This window comes from Rana temporaria, chromosome 12, assembly GCF_905171775.1.
Source record: "Rana temporaria chromosome 12, aRanTem1.1, whole genome shotgun sequence".
Taxonomy (NCBI): Eukaryota; Metazoa; Chordata; class Amphibia; order Anura; family Ranidae; genus Rana; species Rana temporaria.
Genome location: NC_053500.1, coordinates 38,926,337 through 38,953,930, shown reverse-complemented (window position 1 = coordinate 38,953,930; position 27,594 = coordinate 38,926,337). Strand labels below are relative to the sequence as shown.

The 27,594-nt window shown below is 44.5% G+C and overlaps 1 protein-coding gene across 2 annotated transcripts in view; it reads left to right on the top strand.

Moving 5' to 3' along the window:
* Positions 1 to 1,277: 1,277 nt before the first annotated feature.
* LOC120918305 (vasoactive intestinal polypeptide receptor-like) overlaps positions 1,278 to 27,594 on the top strand; it is a 140,336-nt gene continuing 114,019 nt past the window's right edge. Inside the window, exon 1 of one of the 2 annotated variants that reach the window (XM_040329821.1) lies at positions 1,278 to 1,817. In XM_040329821.1, the coding sequence (XP_040185755.1) occupies positions 1,761 to 1,817 (57 nt within the window). In that variant the 5' untranslated portion in view covers positions 1,278 to 1,760. The remainder of the gene's footprint in view (positions 1,818 to 27,594) is intronic. The other variant, XM_040329820.1, reaches the window with a different exon arrangement.

Sequence of the window (27,594 nt, the reverse complement as noted above, 5' to 3'; positions counted from 1 at the left end):
TCGCGCAAAGCACGGCGGGAAATTTTCGCACAGAGCATGCGCAGAACGTTCGGCGCGGGAGCGCGCCTAATTTAAATGGTACACGCCCCATTTGAATTAGGCGGGCTTGCACCGGACGGCTTTACGTTACACCGCCGTAAGTTTACACGCAAGTGCTTGGTGAATCAGGCACTTGCGCAGAAAACTTGCGGCGGTGTAACGTAAAGACGATATGTTACGCCGCCGCGGATGTACATGAATCTGGCCCTTTAACTTTTGTGTAAACCAATCAATATACACTTATTGCGATTTTTTTTTACCAAAAATATGTAGAAGAATACGTATCGGTCTCTAAACTGAGGATTTTATATATATATATATTTTTTTTTGGGGGGGGATATTTATTTTAGCAAAAAGTAAAAATATATTTTTCAAAATTGTTTATAGCGCAAAAAAAAAAAACTGCAGAGCTGATCAAATACCACCAAAAGAAAGCTCTATTTGTGGGGGAAAAAAAGACGTAAATTTTGTTTGGGAATCACGTCGAACGACCGTGCAATTGTCATTTAAAGAGGAGTTCCACCCTAAAAAGTGACCTCCGCTTAACCCACTCCTCTCCCCCTTACATGCCACATTTGGCATGTAATTTTTTTGGGGGGGGGGGAGTGGGGGCTTCAGGAGAAGGGGACTTCCTGTCCCACTTCCTCCTTCCGCCGAGGGGCTGCAAAGGCGATACGTCATATCGCCTTTTGGCAGCCCCTCCCTGTAGGCGATCGCCTATGACACGTGACAGGTCCTAGGCGATCGCCTGTCCAATCAAACAGCGCAGCGCTGGGCCGCGCACGCATGCGCAGTGCCGCTCGCGCATGCGCAGTGGGTGCCCGGCCGTGAAGCCGAAAGCTGTCACGGCCTGGGTGCCCACAGTGACAATGAAGACGCCGGCCGGGGAGGGGGGGAGAGGAGCGGAGCCCCGGCCGGCGCGTCGCTGGAACGTGGAGCAGGTAAGTGTCAGTTTATTAAAAGCCAGCAGCTACACTTTTTGTAGCTGCTGACTTTTAATAAACGTAAAAAATGGGTGGAAAACCCCTTTAAAGCGGTGCAGTGCCGAATTGCAAAAAGTGCTCTGGTCTTCGGCCAGAAAAATGGTCCGGGGCTTAAGTGGTTAAGATGGGCAATCTTAATATATGAGGGTCATAAGGATTTTTCAGATGTGTGGAAAGAGCTTTTCTATTTCTTAGCATGCATAGCCTATTAAAGTAGGATCTTTCGCTTCCATTTCCCAGCTCAGTAGTGCCATGCTCAGATAAGCAGCAGTCAGAGTTTAGTGATGAAGCTGAAGGCAGGGAACACATTAATATAGAGAGATTAGGACGCAGCAGAAGATGCTTGCACACAGGGACGGGGAGGAGGAGAAACGACACCTAAGCTTTCTGAATGGCAAACACAGCGTTCAGTAGGAAGAACCGCATGAAGGGATGAAGGTATAATAGACAATAGAGGACAGGGGCAGGAAATGGAAATGTAAAAGCTTGACTCCGTGAGAATAGAAACTCACCAAAACTATAGACAGAGCTCAAGAGGTACTCCTCCTGTTCATCACAAGCTATTGACTTATTTCAACCAATTCAGTACTGGGATTGGAAAGATGCCATCATACGCTTTATTCTGTTAACTCATCCAGGTATTTGGAATTACTTTTAAGAACCTCTATAAAAAATAAAAAAAAATGAGGGACTAAGGGGTCCAACACTGAGGACTATACCAACAAGGCATAGGAAATCATGAGGAATATACAGAAGGAAATGCTATTTGTTCTGTTTTGGTTTTCTCATGGGATGGTAAGTTTCCTTCTATTTTACCTTTGTCTTGTGTCTGTGTATTGAGTGTGTAGGTGCTCTACGTTGGTAAGGAAAGGACATCATGCCTCGAAAACTTTCCCGAAAGAAACATAAAAGGAATTTTGTTCTGGCTGCTCAATCACTCTGAAAATGCTAGATGCCTGACTGTCATGGCTTCAGTATTTTAAGTAGGGTTGTCCTGGTACCACTTTTTTAAGACCGAGTACAAGTACTGATATTTTTTTTCAAGTACTCACCAAAACCGATACTTTTTTTTACTGTCACGTGACTATGTTTTTTTTTTATATTATTTACATTTTTTTTATATTATTATTTACATTTTTTTAAATAATATTTAAAACATTTTTTATTGTTTTACAATGCTTTCTTTTTTTTAGGGGGGAGGGGGTGGATGGTGTCTGTGTGTTTTTATTTTATTTTTGTTATTTTTGACATTTTTTTTTATTATTTATTACAATACTTTTTTTTTAATCAGCCCTATTGGGAGGCTTTGGTGAGATATCAGGGGTCTTAACCGACCCCTGATATCTCCCCCTTAACACAGAGAAAGAGACCAAGGATAGAGATTCCCCAGTCCCTTTCTCTGCAGCCTCAGCTGCACTGAAAATGAATGGAGAGAAGACAGCGGCTCCTCTCCATTCATAAACTGAGACATCGTAATCACAGGAGGAAGAAAGTAGGGGGACAGCAGAACGGAGGGGGCATGGAGGGGGACACAGAGGGGGACTGGAGAAGGATGCGGTGACAGTCAGCGGTGATCGTGTGTGGGAGAGTTACAAGCACTGATCACCGCTGTATAGATTTCACTAAAGAAGCTAAAAGCCGCGGGGGGAGACGCTTAAAACTCCCCCACGCACCAATCACCGCTGTCTTCCAGGTATCGGGTGAAGCATCGGGAGCATTTGCCAGAGTACAAGTACTTGGGCAAATGCTCTGTATCGGTGCCGATACTGATACTAGTATCGGTATTGGGACAACCCTAATTTTAAGTATTTGTAACCAGTTAAGCCCCGGACCAATATGCAGCCTAAAGACCCAAGGTGTTTTTACAGTTCGGGACTGCTTCGCTTTAACAGACAATTGCGCGGTCGTGCGACGTGGCTCCCAAACAAAATTGGCGTCCTTTTTTCCCCACAAATAGAGCTTTCTTTTGGTGGTATTTGATCACATCTGCGGTTTTTAGTTTTTGCGCTATAAACAAAAATAGAGCGACAATTTTGAAAAAATGCTATATTTTTTACTTTTTGCTGTAATAAATATCCCCCAAAAACATATATAAAAACATTTTGTTTCCTCAGTTTAGGCCGATACGTATTCTTCTACCTATTTTTAGTAAAAAAAAAAATCGCAATAAGCGTTTATCGATTGGTTTGCGCAAAATTTATAGCGTTTACAAAATAGGGGATAGTTTTATTGCATTTTTATAAATTTTTTTTTTTTTTACTACTAATGGCGGCGATCAGCAATTTTTTTCGTGACTGCGACATTATGGCGGACACTTCGGACAATTTTGACACATTTTTGGGACCATTGTCATTTTCACAGCAAAAAATGCATTTAAATTGCATTCTTTATTGTGAAAATGACAGTTGCAGTTTGGGAGTTAACCACAGGTGGCGCTGTAGGAGTTAGGGTGCGCCTAGTGTGTGTTTACAACTGTAGGGGGGTGTGGCTGTAGGAATGACGTCATCGATTGTGTCTCCCTATAAAGGGGATGACACGATCGATGCGCCGCCATAGTGAAGGACGGGGAAGCCGTGTTTACATACGGCTCTCCCCGTTCTTCAGCTCCGGGGAGCGATCGCGACGGAGCGGCTATAAACAAATAGCCGCGCCGTGGTCCCGGATCGCTCCCCGAGCGGACCCGACCTCCGCATGTAGCGGGGGGGGTCCCGATCGGACCCCCCACCCGCTAATAGGCAAGGACGTACATGTACGCCCATGTGCCTGTACGTGCCATATTGTGGACGTATATGTACATGCGGGGGTCGGGAACTGGTTAAGAGAAGAATGGACAGCAGAGAGAGATATATAATTTTGCCCCTGTACAAATCATTAGTAAGACCTCATCTGGAATTTTCAGTTCAGTTTTGGGCTCCAGTTCTCAAAAAGGATATTGGGGAATGGAGAAAGTGCAGAGAAGGGCAAATAAACTGATTAGAGGCATGGAGAAACTCAGCTACGAGGAAATATTAGAGGAACTGATTTTTTTTCCTCTTGAGAAGAGGAGATTAAGGGGGGATATGATCAACATGTATTAATACATAAGTGGTCCATATAGTGAACTTGGTGTTGAGTTATTCACTTTAAGGTCATCACAGAGGACAAGGGGGCACTCATTATGTCTAAAGGAAAAGAGATTTCATCTACAAATATGGAAAGGTTTCTTCACAGTAAGAGCTGTGAAAATGTGGAAAACACACCCACCAGAGCTGCTTCTCTCCAGCTCAGTAGATTGCTAAAAAAAGGCCTGGATTTGTTCCGAAATATACATAATATAATTGGTTACTAACATTTATAGGTAAAGTTGATCCAAGGAATATCCGATTGCCTCTCAGGGCGATCAGGAAATAACTTTTTGCTGGTTTATTTTTTGCCTTCCTCCGTATCAACTGTGGGTATAGGATTGTGTATATAGGATTGTATAAAAGAAAAAAAAATTTTTTATTGGTTGAACTAGATGGACTTGTGTCTTTTTTTAACCAGACTAACTATGGGCCAGATTCACAAAAGGGATACGACGGCGTATCTCCTGATACGCCGTCGTATCTCTGTTTCTATCTATGCGACTGATTCATAGAATCAGTTAGGCATAGATATCCATAATGTAAAGAAGACTAATGCTGCGCTGCTAGTATAATGTGTGTGTGTAAATCATTACCAACATAATATGGTAAACATTGTACAAACCACAAGAAAAAAAGTGCTTATGTGCTAGAATTACAAAGTGAAATAGTGCACAGAAATAAATATAGTCCATATAGCTGTGGTCAGCTAAAAGATGGTTAAACGTAACAAATCTTCATGTAAGCACCGAGTTGTGTTGGAAAGAAAATCCACAATAAGTGTATGACAGCTGATTGAAGCACCTCCACCTCAAGTAAATATTCTGCTTACCGAACACCAAATAATAAATCTCATGTAGCACTGAATCTGAAAGCCTCCGTTCCCCAGCTAGGTTCTTCCACACCAGATGGAAAAAATGGATAATCCTTAGCCTGAACGCACTCGTGCGTTGAACCCAGGAGTGAAGACAAGAAGGGCAAACATAGAGTAGTACTGCTAACAAAGCGATTTATTGATAAAATAAAGTTTATGCACTCACATGTCCAAAGTAGTACATAGGCGTGTATTTAAAATGTAAAAGCCGGCCGGCTTGAATAATCCGCTCGTTCCTTCCGGATAGTCGCGGGCAAACAGTGATGACGTCAGCACGCCGTTCCTCCCTACGCCGTTTCGTCAGTAGAATGACATCTTCCAGGGGCACTGGAATACACTTATTGTGGATTTGTGGATTTTCTTTCCAACACAACTCGGTGCTTACATGAAGATTTGTTACGTTTAACCATCTTTTAGCTGACCACAGCTATATGGACTATATTTATTTCTGTGCACTATTTCACTTTGTAATTCTAGCACATAAGCACTTTTTTTCTTGTGGTTTGTACAATGTTTACCATATTATGTTGGTAATGATTTACACACACACATTATACTAGCAGCGCAGCATTAGTCTTCTTTACATTCTATATCATTTGTTCATCTAACATTTTTTTTTGCTGCAGCAGCCACACACATAATTGATTTTTGACATCACGTCAATATTAATTATATACATAGACCTGCGCTGTATTCCTCACATATATAGATATCCATAAGATCCGACAGGTGTAATTGTTTTACACTGTCGAATCTTAGGATGCAGTACCGCGGCCGCCGCTGGGGGGAGTTCGCGTCGTAAACCAGCGTCGGGTATGCAAATTAGGAGTTACGGCGATCCACGACGGATTTTCGCGTTCGCTACGTCGCCGCTAGTCTAGTTTCCCGTCGCAAAGTTAGTCGTCGTTTTGGGTGCCCTAACTTTAGTCAGCAAACGTAGTGCTGTCTAAAGTATGGCCGTCGTTCCCGCGTCGAAATTTAAAAATGAACGTCGTTTGCGTAAGCCGTCCGGGAATACGGAATTACGCTACGCGCGTCGCCGTTCGAAAAAATGACGTCGCGGCGCGCAAAGCACGACGGGAATTGCGCAACTGAGCATGCGCAGTAGGTCCGGCGTGGGAGCGCGCCTAATTTGAATGGCACACGCCCATTTGAATTGGCCCGCCTTGCGCCGGAGGCCGCTGGCGTAGTTTTCATCGCAAGTGCTCTGTGAATCAGGCTCTTGCGATGAAAACTTGCGGCGGTGTAACGTATCTACGATACGTTACGCCGCCGCTCACCTACGTGAATCTGGCCCTATGTAACTATGTAAGTATTTGAGTCATTCTCCCAAAATAAGTAGGGAGACCAGGAGTGACTTTTTCATCTGCAAACTTGTTCCAGACCATTAAGTCAGAAAGTAGTGAAACCAGAGGGTCAAACAGCCAGGAAACTGACACTTCCCTTTCAATGATATTTAATTACAGTAAGGTTTTTCCAGGGAGGATATCCAGCAAACGTCAAGAAAAAGAGAGATAGCTAGAGATGCAATTAATAAGTGTTGGAATTTATAAACAAGGACTAAATTTAACGTGTATCTCTTCAGGGTGATACTGAGGATACACTGGTACCAGTGTGCCACCGTCCCAATATTGTATGAATTCTGGCTAAGGACTAGTGATTTGTGGACTTTGAAGGCACACGATAAGTATGATAAGAAACTAGAAAATTTATTTTATAGAGATATCATAAAAAACAGTTAGAAATATAAAATCAAAGAAATTCAATCAATAACTGGTCCACACAGGTTGTCACAATCATAATACAGTTCTATCATAAAAGACTCAGAAAGGAGTACAATCAAAGGTTAGCTGTGTGATGTGTAACCAGGCGGTGGGTCCAGAGGAAAAGGAGGGCTCTCTCTACATGTTACGCGTTTGAAAACAACGCTTCCTCAGGAGCAGGGCCGCCATAAGGAATTATGGGGCCCCTTACACGGCTTCAGCCATGGGCCCTCTGGAGCAGAGAGAACCTGGGGGGGGGGGGGTTGGTGCTGCCTGCTGCCCAAGAAAAAGAAGAAATAAAGAAAAATATATATCTGGACCCTTTAATAAAAAGAAAAAAAGAAATAAAAAAAAATATATGGGCCCTTTAATAATAAAGGGCCCATATGTATATATATATATATATAACATATATATAACATTTTTTTTTTTAATAAAAAGAAATTACAAAAAAGGGGGGGGGTTGCCACCCGGGACCTCTGTACCCTTTAATAAAAAATAAATAAACCTCTGGGCCCTTGAATAAAAAATAAATAAAAAAATATATATAAAAAAATAAACATTTATAAAAAAAAAAGAAGGGGGGGGGGGTTGCCATCCAGGGCCCTGGGGACCTCTGGGCCCTTTAATAAAATAAAAATATATAAACGAAAATAAAAAAATATACATTTATAAAAAAATAAAAAAAAGGGGGTTTGCCACATGGGGCCCTGGGGACCTCTGAGCCCTTAATAAAAAAAAAATATATTTATAAAAAAAAAGAAATAAAAGAAGAAAAAAAGGAATAAAATAATATAAAAAAAATTATAAAAAAAGGGGGTTGCCATCAGGGGCCCTGGGGACCTCTGGGCTCTTTAATAATAATAATAATAATAATAATAATAATAATAATAATAATAATATATAAAAATAAAAGAAATAAAAAAATATATTAAAAGTTTTTTTTTTTTTATAAAAAAAGTGGGGTTGTCATCCGGGGGCCCTGGGGATCTCTGGGCCCCTGGGGACCTCCAGATCTCTAAAAAAAAAAAAAAAAAATTAGCCCTTTAATAAAAAATAAATTAAAAAAAGGGGGGTTGCCATCCAAGGCCCCGGGGGACTCCGGGCCCATAGGGACCTCCAGATTAAAAAAATAAATAAAAATTAGCCCTTTAATAAAAATATATATATATATTTTTTTTTTTAAATAAAAAATAAATAAAAAAAGGGGGGGTTGCCATCTTGGGCCCTGGGGGTGTATTTACCCTAGTATTTGCCATCAAAAAGCTGGTAAGAAACAAACCGATCAGCAGGGGATACAAGGCTGGTAAAGCAGCAGTAGCTATAGTATTAAGCCAGAGAGCAATGACAGAGGGCTGGCTTGGAAATTCCAATCCACTTATAGGTGTGTTCAGGAAAAATGCCCTTTGGCAGCTGCTATCATAGAAGGACCGCTGAGTAGTGTCCCAGGATCATAGAGAACGCCTGTGGCAAGAACGCCTGTGTAAAGGCAGGCGTCCTGTTGATCGGTTTGTTGCTTACCAGCTTTTGACCGTCCTGCTAACTTCATTTATATGATAAAAAATCCCCCCTAGCTGACTAATGATTTTGAAAAAACGGCAAACAATAGGGTAAATACACCGATTGTAGTTTATCTCCAACGCGGTTAATCATAATCATATCGATATGTCTATGCTCCTGAGGAAGCGTTGTTTTCAAACGCGTAACATGTAGAGAGAGCCCTCCTTTTCCTCTGGACCCACTGCCTGGTTACACATCACACAACTAACCTTTGATTGTACTCCTTTCTGAGTCTTTTATGATAGAACTGTATTATTATTGTGACAACCTGTGTGGACCAGTTATTGATTGAATTTCTTTGATTTTATATTTGTAACTGTTTTTTATGACATCTCTATAAAATAAATTATCTAGTTTCTTATCATACTTATCGTGTGCCTTCAAAGTCCACAAATCACCAGTCCTTAGCTAGAATTCAATAAGTGTTGGAAACTCACATTTCAAGAGAAACTGAGCAGGCAGATTCCATGGGGTATTTATATAAAACATGTGCATAGCAATATGCATTATGCCCAGTGAATGTGCATGTACATTTACTTTGTGTGGTATAAAAAAAGAATGCTATTAGGCTATTTACTGTGCTGCTTAAATGTCTTTCATTGATTTAAAATGGAAAATACTACATTTGGCCACTAGATGGCACTGAAAGACATAGTAAAATCCTCACTGGGTGAATTGCTGCGCAAACCTTTTATAAATACACCTCCAAGTTCATCTCCGTTAATTGGAATGATAGAAGTAATATCAAAAGATGATGTAAAAATATGTAAATAAGGAAATAAGTGGAAAATGTAAATTTTTAGCTTGGACATATCTAAATTACACTTTATTAAAAATCTGTATGAATACTATAGTTACTATATAAATTAAAAAATATTATATTGGGGGCGTGGCTTGGCACGCAGCGAAGATGGCAGCACACTAAAGGAGCTCCGGAGAAGCCGCAGCCTTAAGCCAGTTTTCTGCCTACCAAACACTTGATAATGCACAAACAGAGCTACCGGACACCGCACACGAGATCCAGGCGCTCTTCTGCGGCACAAAAAGGGAGAAATATCTCCGAATTATTCAAGCAACAAACCCTCTCGAGAAGCGGGGGGTCCGGTGACAAGATGGCGCCGCCACATGTGCCTGGGGACTACAGCGAGGACTCGCAATCGGCTCCGGAGGGTTACGGTGGGGGAGCCCCCAATCCCAATCTACCTCTAACTTATGCCGGCATGTCGGTCTTTGCGGCGGACATCAAGTCCACTTTCTCCGCGGCCATCACGGACCTCAAATCGAATCTCCTGGTCCTAAATGACAAGATGGCCACCGCAGAAGCTGCGGGGAAACAGAGAGACAGAGCGCTCCATAGGCTAGACAGGATAGCGGCGACACACTCGAATCATTTCATCGAAATGAACAGACACATGGAGGATTTGGACAACCGCGGAAGAAGATCCAACATCCGCGTCAGGGGGATCCCTGAATCTGTGGAGGCAGACCAAATCATTCCAACACTGCAAAAGATCTTTAATAACCTGCTGGAAAACCCCGAGGACACGGAGATTGACTTTGTACGAGCCCACAGGGCTCTAAGAGCACGAGGCCCAGACACCCAGCCACCACGGGATGTCATATGCTGTATGCAGAGTTTCACATTAAAGGAGGAAATTATGCAGAAGGCACGCAGGAATGACAGAATTTCGTTTAATGGCGCCACAATCCTACTATTCCAAGATCTGTCACAGATAACCCTGAAGAACCGCCGAGCTATGCGCCCACTACTGGACAGGCTCAGGGAAAGAGGAATGAGATACACCTGGCGATTCCCGTTCTCGCTACTAGTGACTCATAACGGCCACCAACACTCCCTACGCACGCCGGATGAACTAACTGCATTCTGCGACACCCTGCAACTCGGACCTGTTTCCCTTCCGGAGTGGTATCAGGAATTCCGGCTGCATCCACTAGAAAGGAGTCCGCCGGGCTCCCCTCTTGCATCCCCGGATGGGAAAAACCACAAAAGGCTGAAAAATGGCAGGAATGGGGGTTCCTCGGCCGGCACACCAGCGCACAAAATGGCACACGCATCAAGAATGCTGGGGGGTGAAGACATCTAACCCAACGAACGTTCAGCCTCATCCTGAGATCCCCACTAACATGGCTACCCTGGACCAGCTACACATCTCCAACCCGCTCTAAAAGGAGAATCCCAGACGAAAACAGCCTTTCCAACGAGAGGGACCCTTCCAACACACAGGAGGACAACACCGGCTATTGAGAACATTTTTATTTTTACTTTATTTTACTTTTTCCACCTTTCCTTTTACGCACGTCTACCAGGCTTTTTACACAGTCCCCCGACACCTGTGCCCTGATACCAGACGTGGAGCGTGGGGAGCCATCGGCGAAGGAGCGGGATCGCGATCAGGAAACAGGCACCGTAATGATGTACCTACTTATGCCGCACGGGACACGTAAGCATAAAAAAGCACTGTCAACCACTCCCTTTCCCTGCTACCCGACCCTCATCGCCGAACTATGGACGATGTAGTTCAGATCCGAGACTGGTCCTGCCCCACTGAGCGCCATTTTTGGCAGAACTTCACCCTACACCCTCGGGAGCACTTATACTTATTTTGGGGATCTGTGGTCGTTGGGTGGGGGGGGGGGCGGGGGAGGGGTGCTCGGGTGGGGGGGGGGAGTCGGGCTGAGGGACCGGGATAATATGTTGCAGATCTAGACAATGGCAGGATGGGAACCGGGACGCCCACTCCCAGAGGTTAAGTGAGGCTGATTGAGTATTGGCTTATGCACAAGTGTCGTCAACGATCTGTTACAACGAACTCTAAACTGTCACATTCTCACACTAAACGCTCCCTGACTAAATAGCGGTTCCCCGCTCCCTCCCCCTGGGGGCCCGGCTCCCTCGCTTCCCCTCCATAGCTGGCAGGCCTACACCTGGCGCCTGCGGACGGGGAGGCCGGTGTCTCCCCATACCTCCCGCTCCTCAACACACAGTGCGCCATGCGCTGACACAGGGCCCTCGCTGTGACCTTGAAATCTTGCTCCAAGTAAACCATACAATGCCCCTCACACACAGACGGGTCTCCTCACACATTACCTATTACTACAGAAACTCACACCCTAACCACAATATTACATGTCGGGTAGCCATGCAACATAATCTCTAGATGCTGTTTGCTCTTACGCCATATATTATGCGCCTTATTCAGTTTTATTTTTTGTTCAAGTTAAACACATGTTCCGGTTTATCTGTTCATTCACACCATCAAGGCAGAACTACTTCAATAGACTTATCATAAGCAAACCTAGGCTGCGGCCACCCGCTCCTCTCCACGGAGACACCCATATATATACTAATACCAGTTACTGGTAACTAGTACTGTTTCTGGGGCTGCTGCCTCCCACTACCCCTCCAAGCGACACCCGTTTACGGTTATACACCCCGGGAGTTGCACAATCTAACCCAGTGGATAGCATACCTATTTACTGGGTTTCCAACACGACTTTTCTCCCCCTAACTACAACTCTCTCCTACCCACTTTCTTACTCCGAGCTCTCTAGCTCACCTTCTTTCAACACTAATCACCCTCCCTAAAACCCTTACCCATTCCTGAGAGTACGCAATCATACACTTCATAGCTGTGTATTGGTAGAATATTATACTGAGACGATATTATATGATACTAATTGAATTGTATTACAGACAAAAGGCGGAGGTACTTTCAATCCTCTGAAACATGGCATACGCAGCTTTGGGCCCAAGCCCCACCGTGATCTCACACAATGTGAGGGGACTAAACATCCCGGAGAAAAGGTCGGCACTACTACGCGAACTGAAAAAAGGTAGGCCGCACTTCGCTTTTCTCCAAGAAACGCATTTTATGACAAACAAAATACCCAGGCTCACTGACTCGTACTTCACCACAGCATTCCATGCTACCAACGACTTAGCCAAATCCAAGGGGACTTCGATACTGATCAGTAGGGAAGCCCCCTTCGAACTAACAGACAGACTGACGGACCCTGAGGGCAGATACCTCTTCCTGAAGGGTACATATAGAGGAGAACCCATCACACTGGCCAACGTGTATTTCCCGAACTCCTCACATTTACCATTCTGTAAAAAGATCGTCAGGGAACTGGAGAGTTTCAGCTCGGGATGTACAATCCTGGGAGGGGACTTCAACCTACCTCTGAACCCACTGACGGACACATCCACGGGAAAGACTTACATCAAATATCAAATACTAAAACTTATCAAAACATCCCTGAACTCTCTCCACCTAGTGGACTCATGGAGATACTCGAACCCCGACACGAAAGATTACACCTTCTATTCAATTCCCCACGACAGGTACGCCAGGTTGGACTATTTGTTCATCTCCCGTAGGGACTTACCACTGATCCAGAATGCGCAGATAGGAATACAATCTTTATCAGACCATGCCCCAATCTCCCTTACGCTACATCTAAATTCCTCTAAACGCACATTCCCTACATGGAGGCTCAACTCTTCCTTGATAACAGACCCCGAGTTTCTCCCACAATTGAGGTCCTCACTCACTGAATACTTTGACACCAATGCCACGTCGGACTCCGACCCACTGACGGTATGGGAAGCCCACAAATGTTTCATCAGGGGCGAGCTCATACGTATGGGGGCAAAGCGTAAAAGGGAGGGGAAAAAGGCTCTGACCGACCTCTCTGACACGATCATGAAACTAGAAACCCAACACAAACAAACTCTCTCAAAGGAAGTTGCCACCGAATTATTAGACGCCAGGAAGAAACTACACCAACTGATAACAAATACGGCTAAACGTTTTTTGTATTTTAAAAAGAAAATATACTACGAGTTTGGCGACAAAACAGGGAAATTTTTGGCTAGAGCACTAAAAAAACCTAAGTACAACAACTCCATCTTAGGGATAAGGAACAAAGGGGGCTCCCTAGATTTAACAGACGACCTCATAGCTAAACACTTCCAAACCTATTACACAGAACTCTACAACCTCCCCAACCAACATAAACCAGCTGGAATACAAGGCACCAGGTTGCAAATCATCCAAGATTACTTACAATCCTCTATGCTTCCAAAGCTAGCGGAAATAGACTCCTCATCGCTCGAACTACCAATTAGCATATCGGAGGTCACAGCAGCAATCCACGGTCTCAAAACAGGGAAGAGCCCAGGCCCAGATGGCTTCACATCCATATACTTCAAAACATTTCTGGATACGTTAACAAACCCCTTAACAAAGGCCCTAAACACTCTCTCCTCGCCCCGTGCTGTCCCGACAACCTTCCTCACAGCACACATTGCACTTTTACCCAAACCAGAAAAAGACCCGACACACTGCTCCAGTTATAGGCCAATATCCCTTTTAAACCTAGATATTAAGATCATGGCCAAAATTTTGGCCAACAGGATCAGACCTCTCCTCAACCAGCTGATAGGCCCCGAACAAGCAGGCTTTATGCCGAATAGAGAGGCAAAAGACAACGTGACCAAATCCCTGAACTTGATCCACGCGGCGGGGCGGCGCAAGATCGAGGGCTTTCTCCTGTCCACGGACGCGGAGAAAGCGTTCGATCGCGTGGCCTGGGATTTCATGCAGGAAACCTGCAGGTTTGTGGGTATGGGAGAACACATGATGGCGTGGATCTCAGCACTATACCAAAACCCCACCGCACGGTTAAAAATAAATGGATCCTTGTCAGAATCAGTTTATATAAAGAATGGCACAAGACAGGGATGCCCCTTATCACCACTCCTCTTCATCCTAACATTAGAACCATTCATCAGAAAGGTAGGGCTAGAGCAATCCATCAAAGGCTTCCAGATAGCAGAGAAGGAATTTAAAACAGCAGCTTATGCAGATGACCTCCTATTCTTTCTAACAGACCCTAAGACATCCATCCCCCAACTTATGAAGAGCTTCTCCCTTTTCGGTTACGTATCCAATCTGAAAATAAACTTCGCAAAATCCGAAGCACTGAACATCTCAGTACCTAACGAGGTCTTGGGTCCATTGCGAGCGGACTGTCCCTTTAGGTGGGTACCATCTGCCCTCAAATATCTGGGGACATGGCTCACCCCCCAACTATCCCAAATCTTCGACAAAAATTTTGCCCCCCTTCTCAAAACAATTGACACAGACCTACTATCATGGCACCCTAAAAATTTCTCCTGGTTTGGGAGGGCAGCTATCTGTAAAATGTCCATACTGCCCAGACTCTTATATCTGCTGAGGGTGTTACCGATCAAGATCCCTAACAAATTTTTCCAAACGCTACAGTCACTCCAGCTTAGATTCGTGTGGGCACACAAGCGCTCTCGTATCAAGTTTAGCTTGCTAACCAGACAAAAAGCCGATGGTGGGATGGGGCTACCAGACTATAAGCACTATTACTATGCCTCCCACGTGACCCGGATCGTGGACTGGCATTGCCATGCGGACACAAAAGACTGGGTCCCCCTTGAGGAGGAGCTATGCCAACACAATCTACGATTCTCCCCCTGGATACCATGGGAAAAGTGTCCAACCCCTTTAAAAAGCCACCCCCTGACAGGTACCACCCTCTCAATATTCCACTCATTGACCGGACGTTCAAAACCCTTCTCACACATAGGCCCCCTCACACCCCTGAGAAACAACCCGGACTTCCAACCAGGGATAAGAAATCCACTCTTACATATGGGAGACACTAACAGGCCCCTCCTAGCCACCCACTGCTTCAAGAATTCACAATTTAAAGACCACCAAGCCCTAAAAACAGACACGAACTGTCCCCAATTACCACTGTGGACATATTTCCAAATCCGCAGTTACACGACCGACACCAGACGCAAAACTCAATTTAACAGACAACCAACGGAGATGGAGTCAGTGTGCCTGGAGGGAAAACCAATTCGTAGGGCCACCTCGCTGGCATACAAATGGATACAGAACGCGTCGCAGGACGACAATAACAGATTCAAAGACAAATGGTCAAGAGATCTTGGGACCACTCTATCTGACAAACAATGGCACAGAGCGTGCGTATTAGCACATAAATGCTCACTTAGCACCAGGACCCAGGAAACGGCGTACAAACTGCTAACGCAGTGGTATGCCACCCCTGCTAAATTACACAAATGGTACCCGGAGTCCTCAAACAGGTGCTGGCGGTGCAACGCGGAAGTGGGCACTTTGCTCCACATCTGGTGGCAATGCCCACGCATACAAAAATATTGGTCGACAATCATTGCGCTGATAAAAACCATGACAGAAACAGAACTTACGCTTGATGCAGCATGCTGTTTGCTCCATGTCAACGACTTCTCATATAGAAGGTATAAAAAATCTCTAACCAGACACCTGCTTAACGCGGCAAAGTCATTAATTCCGTTATACTGGAAATCTACTTCAGTTCCAACCACTAAAGAATGGCTACAAAAAATCTCAGAGATCCATGACATGGAGGACACAGCGGCACAAGCCACAGAGGAAGCGGCAAAATTCCAGGACACTTGGCGCCCATGGGTGTCCTTTCGATACTCGGAAGAATATGAACAGGCACTCTCAACACCCACTACGTGAATAAACCACCCGACTAAGCTGATAGGCGGGTTATCATACCCAAACTCTCTACTATCTCTCGTCCATTGTCAACCAGCCATAGTGAGAGGGGAAACACCCTTTGTCTCGCATGGATGTCGTCTCGTGTACATGAATACCCTATACACAACGCACAGCATTGCCAAACCCAGGTACAGCTTACTCTCATCCCTCTTGAACCCTTTCCAACTTTTCTACTCTTTACATCTGTTTCTCAATTCTTTATCGGCTCTAGACCGAAAAACAAGCCCACTAACAACAATAAACAAAAGGAAACTTGGCTGACCCGGCAGCTGAGGAATCACAATTTTGATCATTTGCACGCAAAGTAACCGGTTAATCCTTCATGTTCTTAGATAAATGTTTTCCAGCCGGTAACCGGTTAATGCTATCGTTGTTCCCACTATTGTTAGACAAATGCAGTGTATGTACTTTTATCATTCAAAATCTGTCTCATATGCATGTATACACACTTGTACTGCAACTTTTGTTTTAATAAAGCATTTGAAAGAGAAAAAATATTATATTTAATGTATGACGTATATGATACACTATAATACCAAAAGTTTTGGGACGCCTGCCTTTACACGTACATGAACTTTAATGGTATCCCAGTCTTAGTCTGTAGGGTTCAATATTGAGTTGGCCCACCCTTTGCAGCTAGAACAGCTTCAACTCTTCTGGGAAGGCTGTCCACAAGGTTTAGGAGTGTGTCTATGGGAATGTTTTACCATTCTTCCAGAAGCGCATTTGCGCCTACCAAAAGGTCTCCCTTCACTGGAACTAAGGGGTCAAGCCCAACCCCTGAAAAACAACCCCACACCATAATCCCCCCTCCACCAAATTATTTGGACCAGTGCACAAAGCAAATTCCATAAAGACATGGATGAGCGAGTTTGGGGTGGAGGAACTTGAGTGGCCTGGGGTTGGGCTTGGCCCCTTAGTTCCAGTGAAGGGAACTCCTAAGTCCTCAGCATAGCAAGACATTTTGGACAATTTCATGCTCCCAATTTTGTGGGAATAGTTTGGGGATGGCCCCTTCCTGTTCCAACATGGCTGTGCACCAGTGGACAAAGCAAGGTACATAAAGACATGGATGAGTGAGTTTGGGGTGGAGGAACATGACTGGCCTGCACCCATTAGAACACCTTTGGGCTGAAGGGAACAACAATTGTATCTACTGATCACTCACGGTGTCCATTTATGATTGAAACATAGTAAACTGGGTTTACAGGTGGTCCCAAACAATATAGGGTCTGTAGCTCCAGCCCAAATTTGTTTTTAAGCTTTTTGGATAGCATAGGGAAGGGTTAATATCACCCCTGTAACATTTGTTTTGCTGTCTCTTCCCCTGTTCAGAAGATTTCACTTCACTTTCTGTCCCAATGACAATTGGATTTTAAAAATTTTGGGTTATTATGGAAACAAGGATTGGTGATAAAGCATCAATGGAGACACCTTTTTCCCATATTAACTCTTACAGGAGAGAATTTCCCCTCCTATGGGTAGATTTCCTCTGATTTCCTGTTGTCTCCCTCCGTTTGTAAATAGGAGTCGTTCGTAAGTCGGATGTTTCTAAGTAGGGGACTGCCTGTACTATGTTTCAGTTTGTGAATGAACAGGAAGCCTCTACACAGAGCTATTCCTGTCCATTCATTCAGTGCAACTGAGGCTGCAGTGATAGAGATTAGGGGCTGTGTCCTTAATCCCCTTTTTCTGTCTCAAAGGTGAAACATCAGAGGTCTGTTTAAAATAAATAAATAAAATAGTAAAAAAAAAAAAAAATTCTGACACCAGTGGTGGAACTACCAGGATCACAAAGGTTGCACTTACGACTGGGCCCTGGTGTTCCGCCACCATGTGGGCGGGCCAAGATCCTGAAGAACACGTGAAAGGGTCCCGCAACGGGATTAAAAAACCCCAGGATCAGTGGGAAGGACCTCGGGCCTGGAAAGAAGGGCCCCGGCTGAAGGTCAGGCAGGACCTGAATGGTTTCAGGGAATGGTGCCCTGAAGGTTCTAGTTTCTCTCAGTATTGCTCCTGTTTTGTTACGCTGTAATGAGACAGCATACAGCCATGCCAACACACATAGTGCTGGAATGTGTTTTTAAGCCTGTCCAGCACAAGGAAATACAGCCAAGGATGGGTCAGGTTCAAAGAGACAGGAAGTAGCTGAAAGAGGGTGGAGAAGATGAGCAGGACTGAGATACTAAATATAAAAAATAATGTAAAAGCCCCTCCCTCCTCCTCCACGCTAACAATCTGACCACAGACTGCACTGTCCACTGTTAAATTGTTCTTGTGAAGACTGAAAGTTCAGGGAAGCAGTGCTGTAGCATTAAAAGTTGTAAACTGCTAGCGCTTGGATAAGAATTTAAAAGCAAGGTCCATAAAGACATGGATGAGCGAGTTTGGGGTGGAGAAACTTGACTGGCCTGCACAGAGTCCTGACCTCAACCCGATAGAGCACCTTTGGGACACTGCGAGCCAGGCCTTCTCGTCCACATCAGTGCCTGAACTCACAAATGTGCTTCTGGAAGAATGGCCAAACATTCCCATAGACACACTCCTACACCTTGTGGACAGTCTTCCCAGAAGTGTTGAAGCTGTTATAGCTGCAAAGGGTGGGCCAACTTAATATTAAACCCTACAACGGAGCTGCGGTGGCTCAACGCGATTGGCACTGCACTGAAAAAGCCATTCACCTCTGCAGCTAGGGGTTCGGATCCCGGTCTCGGCTACATGTGAATTGAGTTTGGTGGTCTCAGCCCGGCTCCCGGTGGGTGTGCTATGCGAGGTAAGCTTGCGCTTAGTACGCCCACCCCCCTCCCACAAAAACCACCACACTTACACGCACTCGAAATTGGGTTAACATGCACGCACTTTGACCACGCGGTCTCTAAAAAAGAGAGGCGAAGGACTAACGGGGCTGGTTGAGCGGGCAAATCCTCTCACTCCCTTATAGGGAGTACCTCTGCCCCGTCGGGCTTCAAAGCGGAGCATGTAGGGCGGGCTGTGTGGGAGGACCCCCTCACACACCCGCCATTGCCACCCGGGGCATGGAGAAAGGTGGCAGATTGCCTCTGGGGGAGGCCTGCCTATTCCCAACTCCTGCAGTCTGGTTCCTCTCTCGAGTACACACACAAAAATACACTTTAAAAAAAAAAAATATTGTGAAAAAAAAAAATGTGAAATAAAAAAAAAAAAAAATAAATATATTAAACCCTACAGACTAAGACTGGGATGCCATTAAAGTTCATGTGCATGTAAAGGCAGGCGTCCCAATACTTTTGGTAATATAGTGTGTGTATATATACCATATATTATATTATACTGTGTGTGTGTGTGTGTATATATATATATATATATATATATATATATATATATATATATATATATATATATATATACACACACACTGCTCAAAAAAATTAAAGGAACAGCTCTTATTCAGGGTATACAGTAGCTCAAGCCAAATAAACTCCTAGGATTTTGATCTGTTAGGTAGCAGAGGGGGAGGGGTGTATACAGAGGGGGTTGTTAATCAGTTTCAGCTGCTTTGGTGTTAGTCAAATTAACAGGTGCACTAGATGAGCAACAATGAGACAACCTCCAAAACAGGAATGGTTTTTCAGGTGGAGGTGTCTGTCATTTTATTTTCCCTACTCATCTTTTCTGGCAGTTTTTCAGTAGTTTTGCATTTAGCTAGGGTCAGTGTCACTACTGGTAGCACAAGGCGATACTTGGACCCTATAGAGGTTGCACAGGCAGTCCAACTCCTCCAGGATGTCACATCAATACCTGTCATTTCCAGAAGGTTTGCCGTGTCTCCCAGTCTCAAGAGCATGGAGGAGATTCCAGGAGACAGGCAGTTACTTTAGGAGAGCTGGACAGAGCCAAAGAAGGTCCTTAACCCATCAGCAGGACTGGTATATTCTCCTTTGTGCAAGGAGGAACAGGATAAGCACTGCCAGAGCCCTACAAAACGACCTCCAGCAGACCACTGGTGTGAATGCCTCTAACCAAATAATCAGAAACAGACTTCATGGGGGTGGCCGGAGTGTAAATATATATATTACAAAAATTACTTTTCTTTGAAATGAAGCCAGGTACAATTTTCTGCAGCAAGTAATTCAAATATTTTCCCCATGCAAACACGGAAGAGGTCCTATACACCGCTTCATATACAGAATATGCTGAAAAACCCATTTCCCCATAATTGGCTTTTTCCAATGGTTTTCTCTTACTGTAGCACTGAGATTCACTGTGTGATCAAATCACGCAGACCTTCCCATTCAGCACTCTACCCATCCTTCAGTTTGGAAAAACAAATTGAATAACCTATCCTAGTACAACCCCTGGCAAAAAGTATGGAATCACCACTCTTGAAAAATGTTAATTGAATTGTTTAACTGCTTGCCGACCAGCCGCCGCAGTTATACGGCGGCAGGTCGGCTCTGCTGGGCGAGATCACGTAGCTATACGTCACCTCGCCCAGCAGCCAATAGGGGCGCGTATGTGCCCCCCGCTCGCCCCAACTCCCGTGCGCGTGCCCGGCTGGCGCGATCGCCGCCGGGCACACGCGATCGCTCATTACAGAGAGAGGACCGTGAGCTGTGTGTGTAAACACACAGCTCCCGGTCCTGTCAGGGAGAGAAATGCTGATCTTCTGTTCATACAATGTATGAACAGAAAATCAGTCATTTCTCCATGTCAGTCCACCCCCCCCCCCCCACAGTTAGAACACACCCAGGGAACATACTTAAAGCGGGGGTTCACCCAAAAATAAATTTTAACATTACATTCAGCCGAGTTGTCCTAATGACAATCGGCTGTTTTTTTTTTTTTCGTACATACCGACTTTCACCGCCGCTTCCGGGTATGTCTTCTCCGGGACTGGGCATTCCTATCTGATTGACAGGCTTCCGACCGTCGCATACTACGCGTCACGAGTTGCCGAAAGAAGCCGAACGTCGGTGCGGCTCTATACGGCGCCTGCACACCGACGTTCGGCTTCTTTGGGCAACTTGTGACGCGATGGCGGCGATCAGCGATTTTCTTGTGACTGCGACATTATGGCGGACTCTTCGGTCAATTTTGACACTATTTTGGGACCATTGTCATTTTCACAGCAAAAAATGCATTTAAATTGCATTGTTTATTATGAAAATGACAGTTGCAGTTTGGGAGTTAACCACAGGGGGCGCTGAAGGAGTTATGTTTCACCTAGTGCGTGTTTACAACTGTAGGGGGGTGTGGCTGTAGGTCTGACGTCATCGATTGTGTCTCCCTATATAAGGGATCACTCGATCGATGCAGCCGCCACAGTGAAGCACGGGGAAGCCGTGTTTACATACGGCTCTCCCTGTTCTTCAGCTCTGGGGAGCGATCGCGAGGGGGTGGCTAGAAACGATTAGCCGCCCCCTCATCCTGGATCGCTCCCAGATGATTTCCGACCGCCGCATGTACCGGGGGGGTCACGATCGGACCCCCGACCCGCAGAAAGGCAGGGACGTACATGTACGCCCATCTGCCTGTACATGCCATTCTGTGAACGTATATGTACATGCGGCGGTCGTTAAGTGGTTAAAGGGGTTGTAAAGGTAAAATCCCTAAATAGCTGCCTTTACCTTAGTGCAGTCCTCCTTCACTTACCTCATCCTTAGATTTTTCTTTTAAATGTCCTCATTTCTTCTGAGAAATCCTCACTTCCTGTTGTTCTGTCTGTAACTACACACCGTAATGTGAGGCTTTCTCCCTGGTGTGGAGAAAGCCTCTTGAGGGGGGAGGGGGCGAGCAGGAGTGTCAGGACGCCCACTAACACACAGCTCCTTTCTCTATCTGCAAAGTAGAGAGCGTCCTGACTCTCCTGCTCGCCCCCTCCCCCCTCAAGAGGCTTTCTCCACACCAGGGAGAAAGCCTTGCATTACTGTGTGGAGTTACAGACAGAGGAACAGGAAGTGAGGATTTCTCAGAAGAAATAAGGACATTTAAAAGAAAAATGGAAGGATGAGGTAAGTGAAGGAGGACTGCACTAAGGTAAAGGAAGCTATTTAGGGGGCGGGGGGGGGGGGGTGTACCTTTACAAACCCTTTAAATCTCTAATAAATGCACAAGTTTATATTGAGATTTTGGACACTTTTCTTATTCCATCAATTGAAAAGATGTTTGGTGATGATGACATCATTTTTTAGGATGTAATCTGATGCAGATGATTGTTTTAGAACTGCAAAGTACATGGTGATTCCATAATATTTTCTTCAGAGTGATTTCCATATTTTTTTCCTCTGCTTGATCTGCAAAAACAGTTGCAACTGACTGCAGTTTTCTTTCTTTTTTTTAACTGTATCTTAAAGCCAGAAGGTTGGAATGTTAAATGAAAATAGTTTTAAGGCATGTCTGTGATTAGTTTTGTTTCTACGCAATTAAACAATTCAATGAACTTTTTGTCAGGGGTTGTGTATATATAGAGCTGAAGCAATTAAGCCCCCATTCACATTGTAACGCCGCGTACGCGGCGTATTTTGCCGCGATTAGGCTACTTTTTTTTTTTCACAAAGAATTGCCATTGATGTCTATGGCCGAACGCCAATGCCGCCTGAAAAAAAGGGTCCGGGACTTGTTTTCAGGTGGCAGGCGTACGGCGTTTATGAGATGTGAACCATCTCATAGACATCAATGGCAATTCTCCCCTCCAGCGGCACGGGCGTCGGGCGTTTTGTCGCCAATGTGTGAATGGAGCCTAAGAGTCAACAAAAAATGAAAAGCCTTGTTGTATATAATTCAAGTATAGAGAATTATTATTATTTTTTTTTTAGCAATGACATTGTTTCTCAAACTTAATGTAAGTTTCCATTTTTTTTTTATCTCAGATCACGCACTCTGCAATAGCTACTGCTATCCAAAGTATATTATGAAATCCGTGTGAATCCTGAAGGCCCTTGGGTTATATTAAAAGCAGCAATCTGATACGGAACACAAGAAAACAATAAAGAATAAACAATAAAGAGCAGACTCAAGTAATCATATTTTTTAACCACTTTCTGCCCAGCCTATAGCAGAATGACGGCTGGGCAGGGGTTCAGTTATCCTGACTGGGCATCATATGACGTCCAGCAGGATAACAGCCGCTGCGGCGCCCTTGGGTGCGGCGTGTCAGTCTGACACACTGCTACACCGATCTCGGACGGAGGCTCTTTACCATGTGATCAGCCATGTCCAATCACGACTGATCACAATGTAAACAGGAAGAGCCGTTGATCGGCTTTTCCTCACTTGCGTCTGACAGATCTGCTGCTCTCCTGACATTGGGGGTCTATACTGATTGTTTATTAGTACAGCCCCTCCTTGGATGCCCGCCCGGGACCACCAGGATGCTGCCAGGACCATCAGGGATGGCCATCATACTGGACCACCAGGTATGCCACCCTAGACCACCAGAGAAATGCCAATCAGTGTCCAGGCAGCTGCCAATCAGTTCCCATCCCCAATGTCTGTCAGTGCCATCAGTGATACCGATCAGTGAATGAATGACTTGTATAGCGCTACACATGCGAACTGAATCACCTCTAGGCGCTTTTTACAGCCAATGTCTTCCTAGCTGGTGCGGTCATTTACCCCGTAGGATGTAGACATGCTTGGGACACACAGTCGTACATATATATATATATATATATATATATATATATATATATATATATATATATATATATATATATATATATATATATTAATATATACAGGGTGGGCCATTTTTATGGATCCACCCGGGTGAGCCATTTATATGGATACACCTTAATAAAATGGGAATGGATGGTGATATTAACTTCCTGTTTGTGGCACATTAGTATATGTAAGGGGGGGAAACTTTTTAAGATGGGTGGTGACCATGGCGGCAACCATTCCCATTTTATTAAGGTGTACACATATAAATGGTCCACCCGGGTGGATCCATATAAATGGCCCACCCTGTATATATCAGTGCCGCCTATCAATGCCACTCATAAGTAACCATCAGTGCAGCCTTTCAGTGCCCATCAGTGCCCATCAGTGCCACCTATCCATGCCCATCAGTGCTGCATATCAGTGCCATCCATCAGTGCCGCCTACCAGTGCCCTCAATGCTGCCTATCAGTGCCCATTGTCAATGCCCATCAGTGCCACCTCATTGGTGCCACCTTATCAGTGCCAATCAGTGAAGGAGAAAACATACTTATTTACAAAATTTTATAACAGAAAGCAAAAAATAAAAACCGCAGAGGTGATCAAATACCACCAAAAGAAAGCTCTATTTGTGGGAACAAAATTATAACATTTCTGTTTGGATACAGATGACCGCGCAATTGTCATTTAAACAGCGACAGTGCTGAAAGCTGCAAAAAGGCTTGGGCAGGAAGTGGGGTGTAAGTGCCTGGTATTGAAGCGGTTAATGTTCAGCCTGTTCGTCTTTGTTAATTGCCACATCTGTATTTCCACTGGCGTGCTGGGGTTACCTCCTGGAGCCTTTTCATTTGCCCGCAGTTCTTCATTAATTTGATTAAAAAAAATAATCTAGGGCAGACCTATTATTATAATGCAGGTTGGGTGAGTATCAATCACCTGTCAGTCACTTGCCTGCAGAGTTCTGTTCTTTAATGATAATCTCTTCAAAAATAGAACATCTCCTGATCAGTGAAAAGATTGCCGGAGTTTTCTATGACCTCATGCTTGAAATCCAACTGCAGCCGTTACATACGCTAATTACGATCATCGTGCTCTTGACAGCGTAGTTAGATCCTGCAATTTGTGCATCTTGACTTATTTATATGACAATACCATATATCATATAAGTATACTCTGTACGATTCGCCGCCCACACAGGACAGCGGTGGCAGTCTGACAAGCTAGCGGTTCTTTTTATTTAATCGTCCAAATCAGCCATTTGCAGATAAAAAGCCTCAGAAAAGGTCTGGGGCAGTATAATTTGAAAGGAGGGGAAGGTTGCTTTTGTTTCTTTATTCTATCACATGTCATGTTTCTAAAGAGAAAATGTGAAACTATTTTCATTTATATATTATAAGAGGTGTATTTAAGGGACAAGCCACCAAAATCTGAGGGCGTAGAAGTAAAGTACCCTAGGGGGTCATACAGGGAGGGCATATAGCACAAATATGGACCGTTTTTATGCATTTTTGGATTTAGGCTTTAACTGCTTAAGGACCAGCGCACACACATATACGTCGACAGAATGGCACAGACAGGCAAATGGGCGTACAGGTACGTCCCCTTTAATTTGCCGCTGTGTGGTCACGCACGCACCCTATCGCGAGCTCCGTGACCGTGCCAGCGGGAACCGCGGACTCGATGTCCACCAGTGTCCCGCAATCGGGTCACGGAGCTGAAGAACGGGGAGATGTCAGTGTAAACACAACATCTAAAACATTTAAAAAATGACAGTGACATTTAAAAAAAAAAACACCCAATTCCCCTTGACAAAATGAGCATCAATCTAATGTTAAAAGTTTTTTTTCGGGTGAACTCCCGCTTTAAGTATGTCCTAGGGAGTGATTCTAACTGTTAGGGGGCGTGGCTACGAGTGACACGTCACTGATCGCTGTTCCCGATGACATGGAACCTACGATCAGTGACATGTCACTTTTTTTAAATGTCATGTCACTGACCGTAGGTTCCATGTCATCGGGAACAGCGATCAGTGACGTGTCACTCGTAGCCACGCCCCCTAACAGTTAGAATCACTCCCTAGGACACACTTAAAGCGGGAGTTCACCCGAAAAAAAACTTTTAACATTAGATTGATGCTCATTTTGTCAAGGGGAATCGGGTGTTTTTTTTTTAAAATCTAAGCAGTACTTACCGTTTTAGAGATAGATCTTCTCCGCCGCTTCCGGGTATGGTCTTCGGGACTGGGCGTTCCTATTTGATTGACAGGCTTTCGACAGGCTTCCGACGGTCGCATACATCGCGTCACGAGTAGCCGAAAGAAGCCGAACGTTGGTGCGGCTCTTTACGGTGCCTGCGCACCGACGTTCGGGTACTTTCGGAAAATCGTGACGTGATGTATGCGACCGTCGGAAGCCTGTCGGAAGCCTGTCAATCAAATAGGAACGCCCAGTCCCGCAGCCCATACCCTGAAGCGGCGGAGAAGATCGCTCTCTAAAACGGTAAGTACTGCTTTGATTTTAAAAAAACTACCCGATTCCCCTTGACAAAATGAGCATCAATCTAATGTTAAAAATTAGGTTTTCGGATGAACATCCACTTTAACCCTTCAGCGCCCCCTACAGGTTAACCTCTTCACTGCCAGTGTCATTTTTACAGTAATCAGTGCATTTTTATAGCACTGATCGCTAGACATGTGCACACTGAAATATTTTGTTTCGGAATTTAGTTTTCGTCCGAAAAATGTATTTATTTAGTTACTCCCGAAATTCGTTTTTATTTATTTTGTTTCGTTAAAAAATGCATTCGTCCGAAAATCCAAATTAATTAAGGTCGAATCTGTCATTGAAGGCTTATGGTGTCTGTCGAATGTTCTAAGAAGATTCGACGGAGAAGCTAAACTGTACGACGTTGGTCGAATGTTCCGCCTACTAGCTATAGAAGAATTCTAATGTTGTATGACTAGTAATAATTATATTTATAAATTATTACTACTAGTCAACCAACATCCGAATTCTTCTATAGCCTATGGGCAGAGCGTTTGACCAGAAATGTACGATTGCGGCGTCGTACAGTTTAGCTGCTTGTCGAATCTTCTTAGAACTTTCGACAGACACCATAAGCCTTTAATGACAGATTCAACGTTTGTATGTTTTCTGCTGCTTCGTCGAATCTTCGTTGTTCCTGTCGAATGGTCTACCCCAACACTGTCTCTATAATGTCAAATCTTTTCTCTCTACGTAGAATAATCTTGGACTAATAGAGTTAAGGTTCGGCACATTCGACCACAGGTTCGATAGACAGAGATTGCTATTGTCAGCATCATGTCGATTCTCTTATCTATATCGAACTGTTGTAGCAACGAAAATAAAGCATTTTTTTATGTTGGATCTTTCGGATTTCGGATTCTGCGCGTTCGTTTGTTAAAACGATAATGAAAATACCCGAAATTCGGACGAAAATGCATTTGGACGAAAATAAATTATAATAATTTAAGTTACGGCGGCATAGTGTATTTCTGGCGGCGGAATTCAAATCGGCGATTAGGGGGCGTGATTCATTTAAATGAAGCGCGTCCCCGCGACGAATGAACTGCGCATGCTCCGTTTTTAAAATTTCCCGCCGTGCATTGCGCAAAATGACGTCGCAACGACAGAATTTTTTAAACTTAGATGTGACTCACGTCCATCCCGATTCACGGATGACTTACGCAAAAAAAAGAAAAAATTCAAATTTCGGCGTGGGAACGACGGCCATACTTAACATGGCAAATCTAACTATACGCCGCAAAATACCAGCTTTAACTATACGCCGGAAAAAGCCAACTAGAGACGACGTAAGAGAATGTGACGGCCGCGCGTATGTTCGTGGATCGTCGGAAATAGCTAATTTGCATAACCGACGCGGAAAACAACGCGAACTCCACCCAGCGGACGCCGAAGTATTGCATCTACGATCCGAAGGCGTACGAAGCCGTATGCCTGTCGGATCAAACCCAGATGG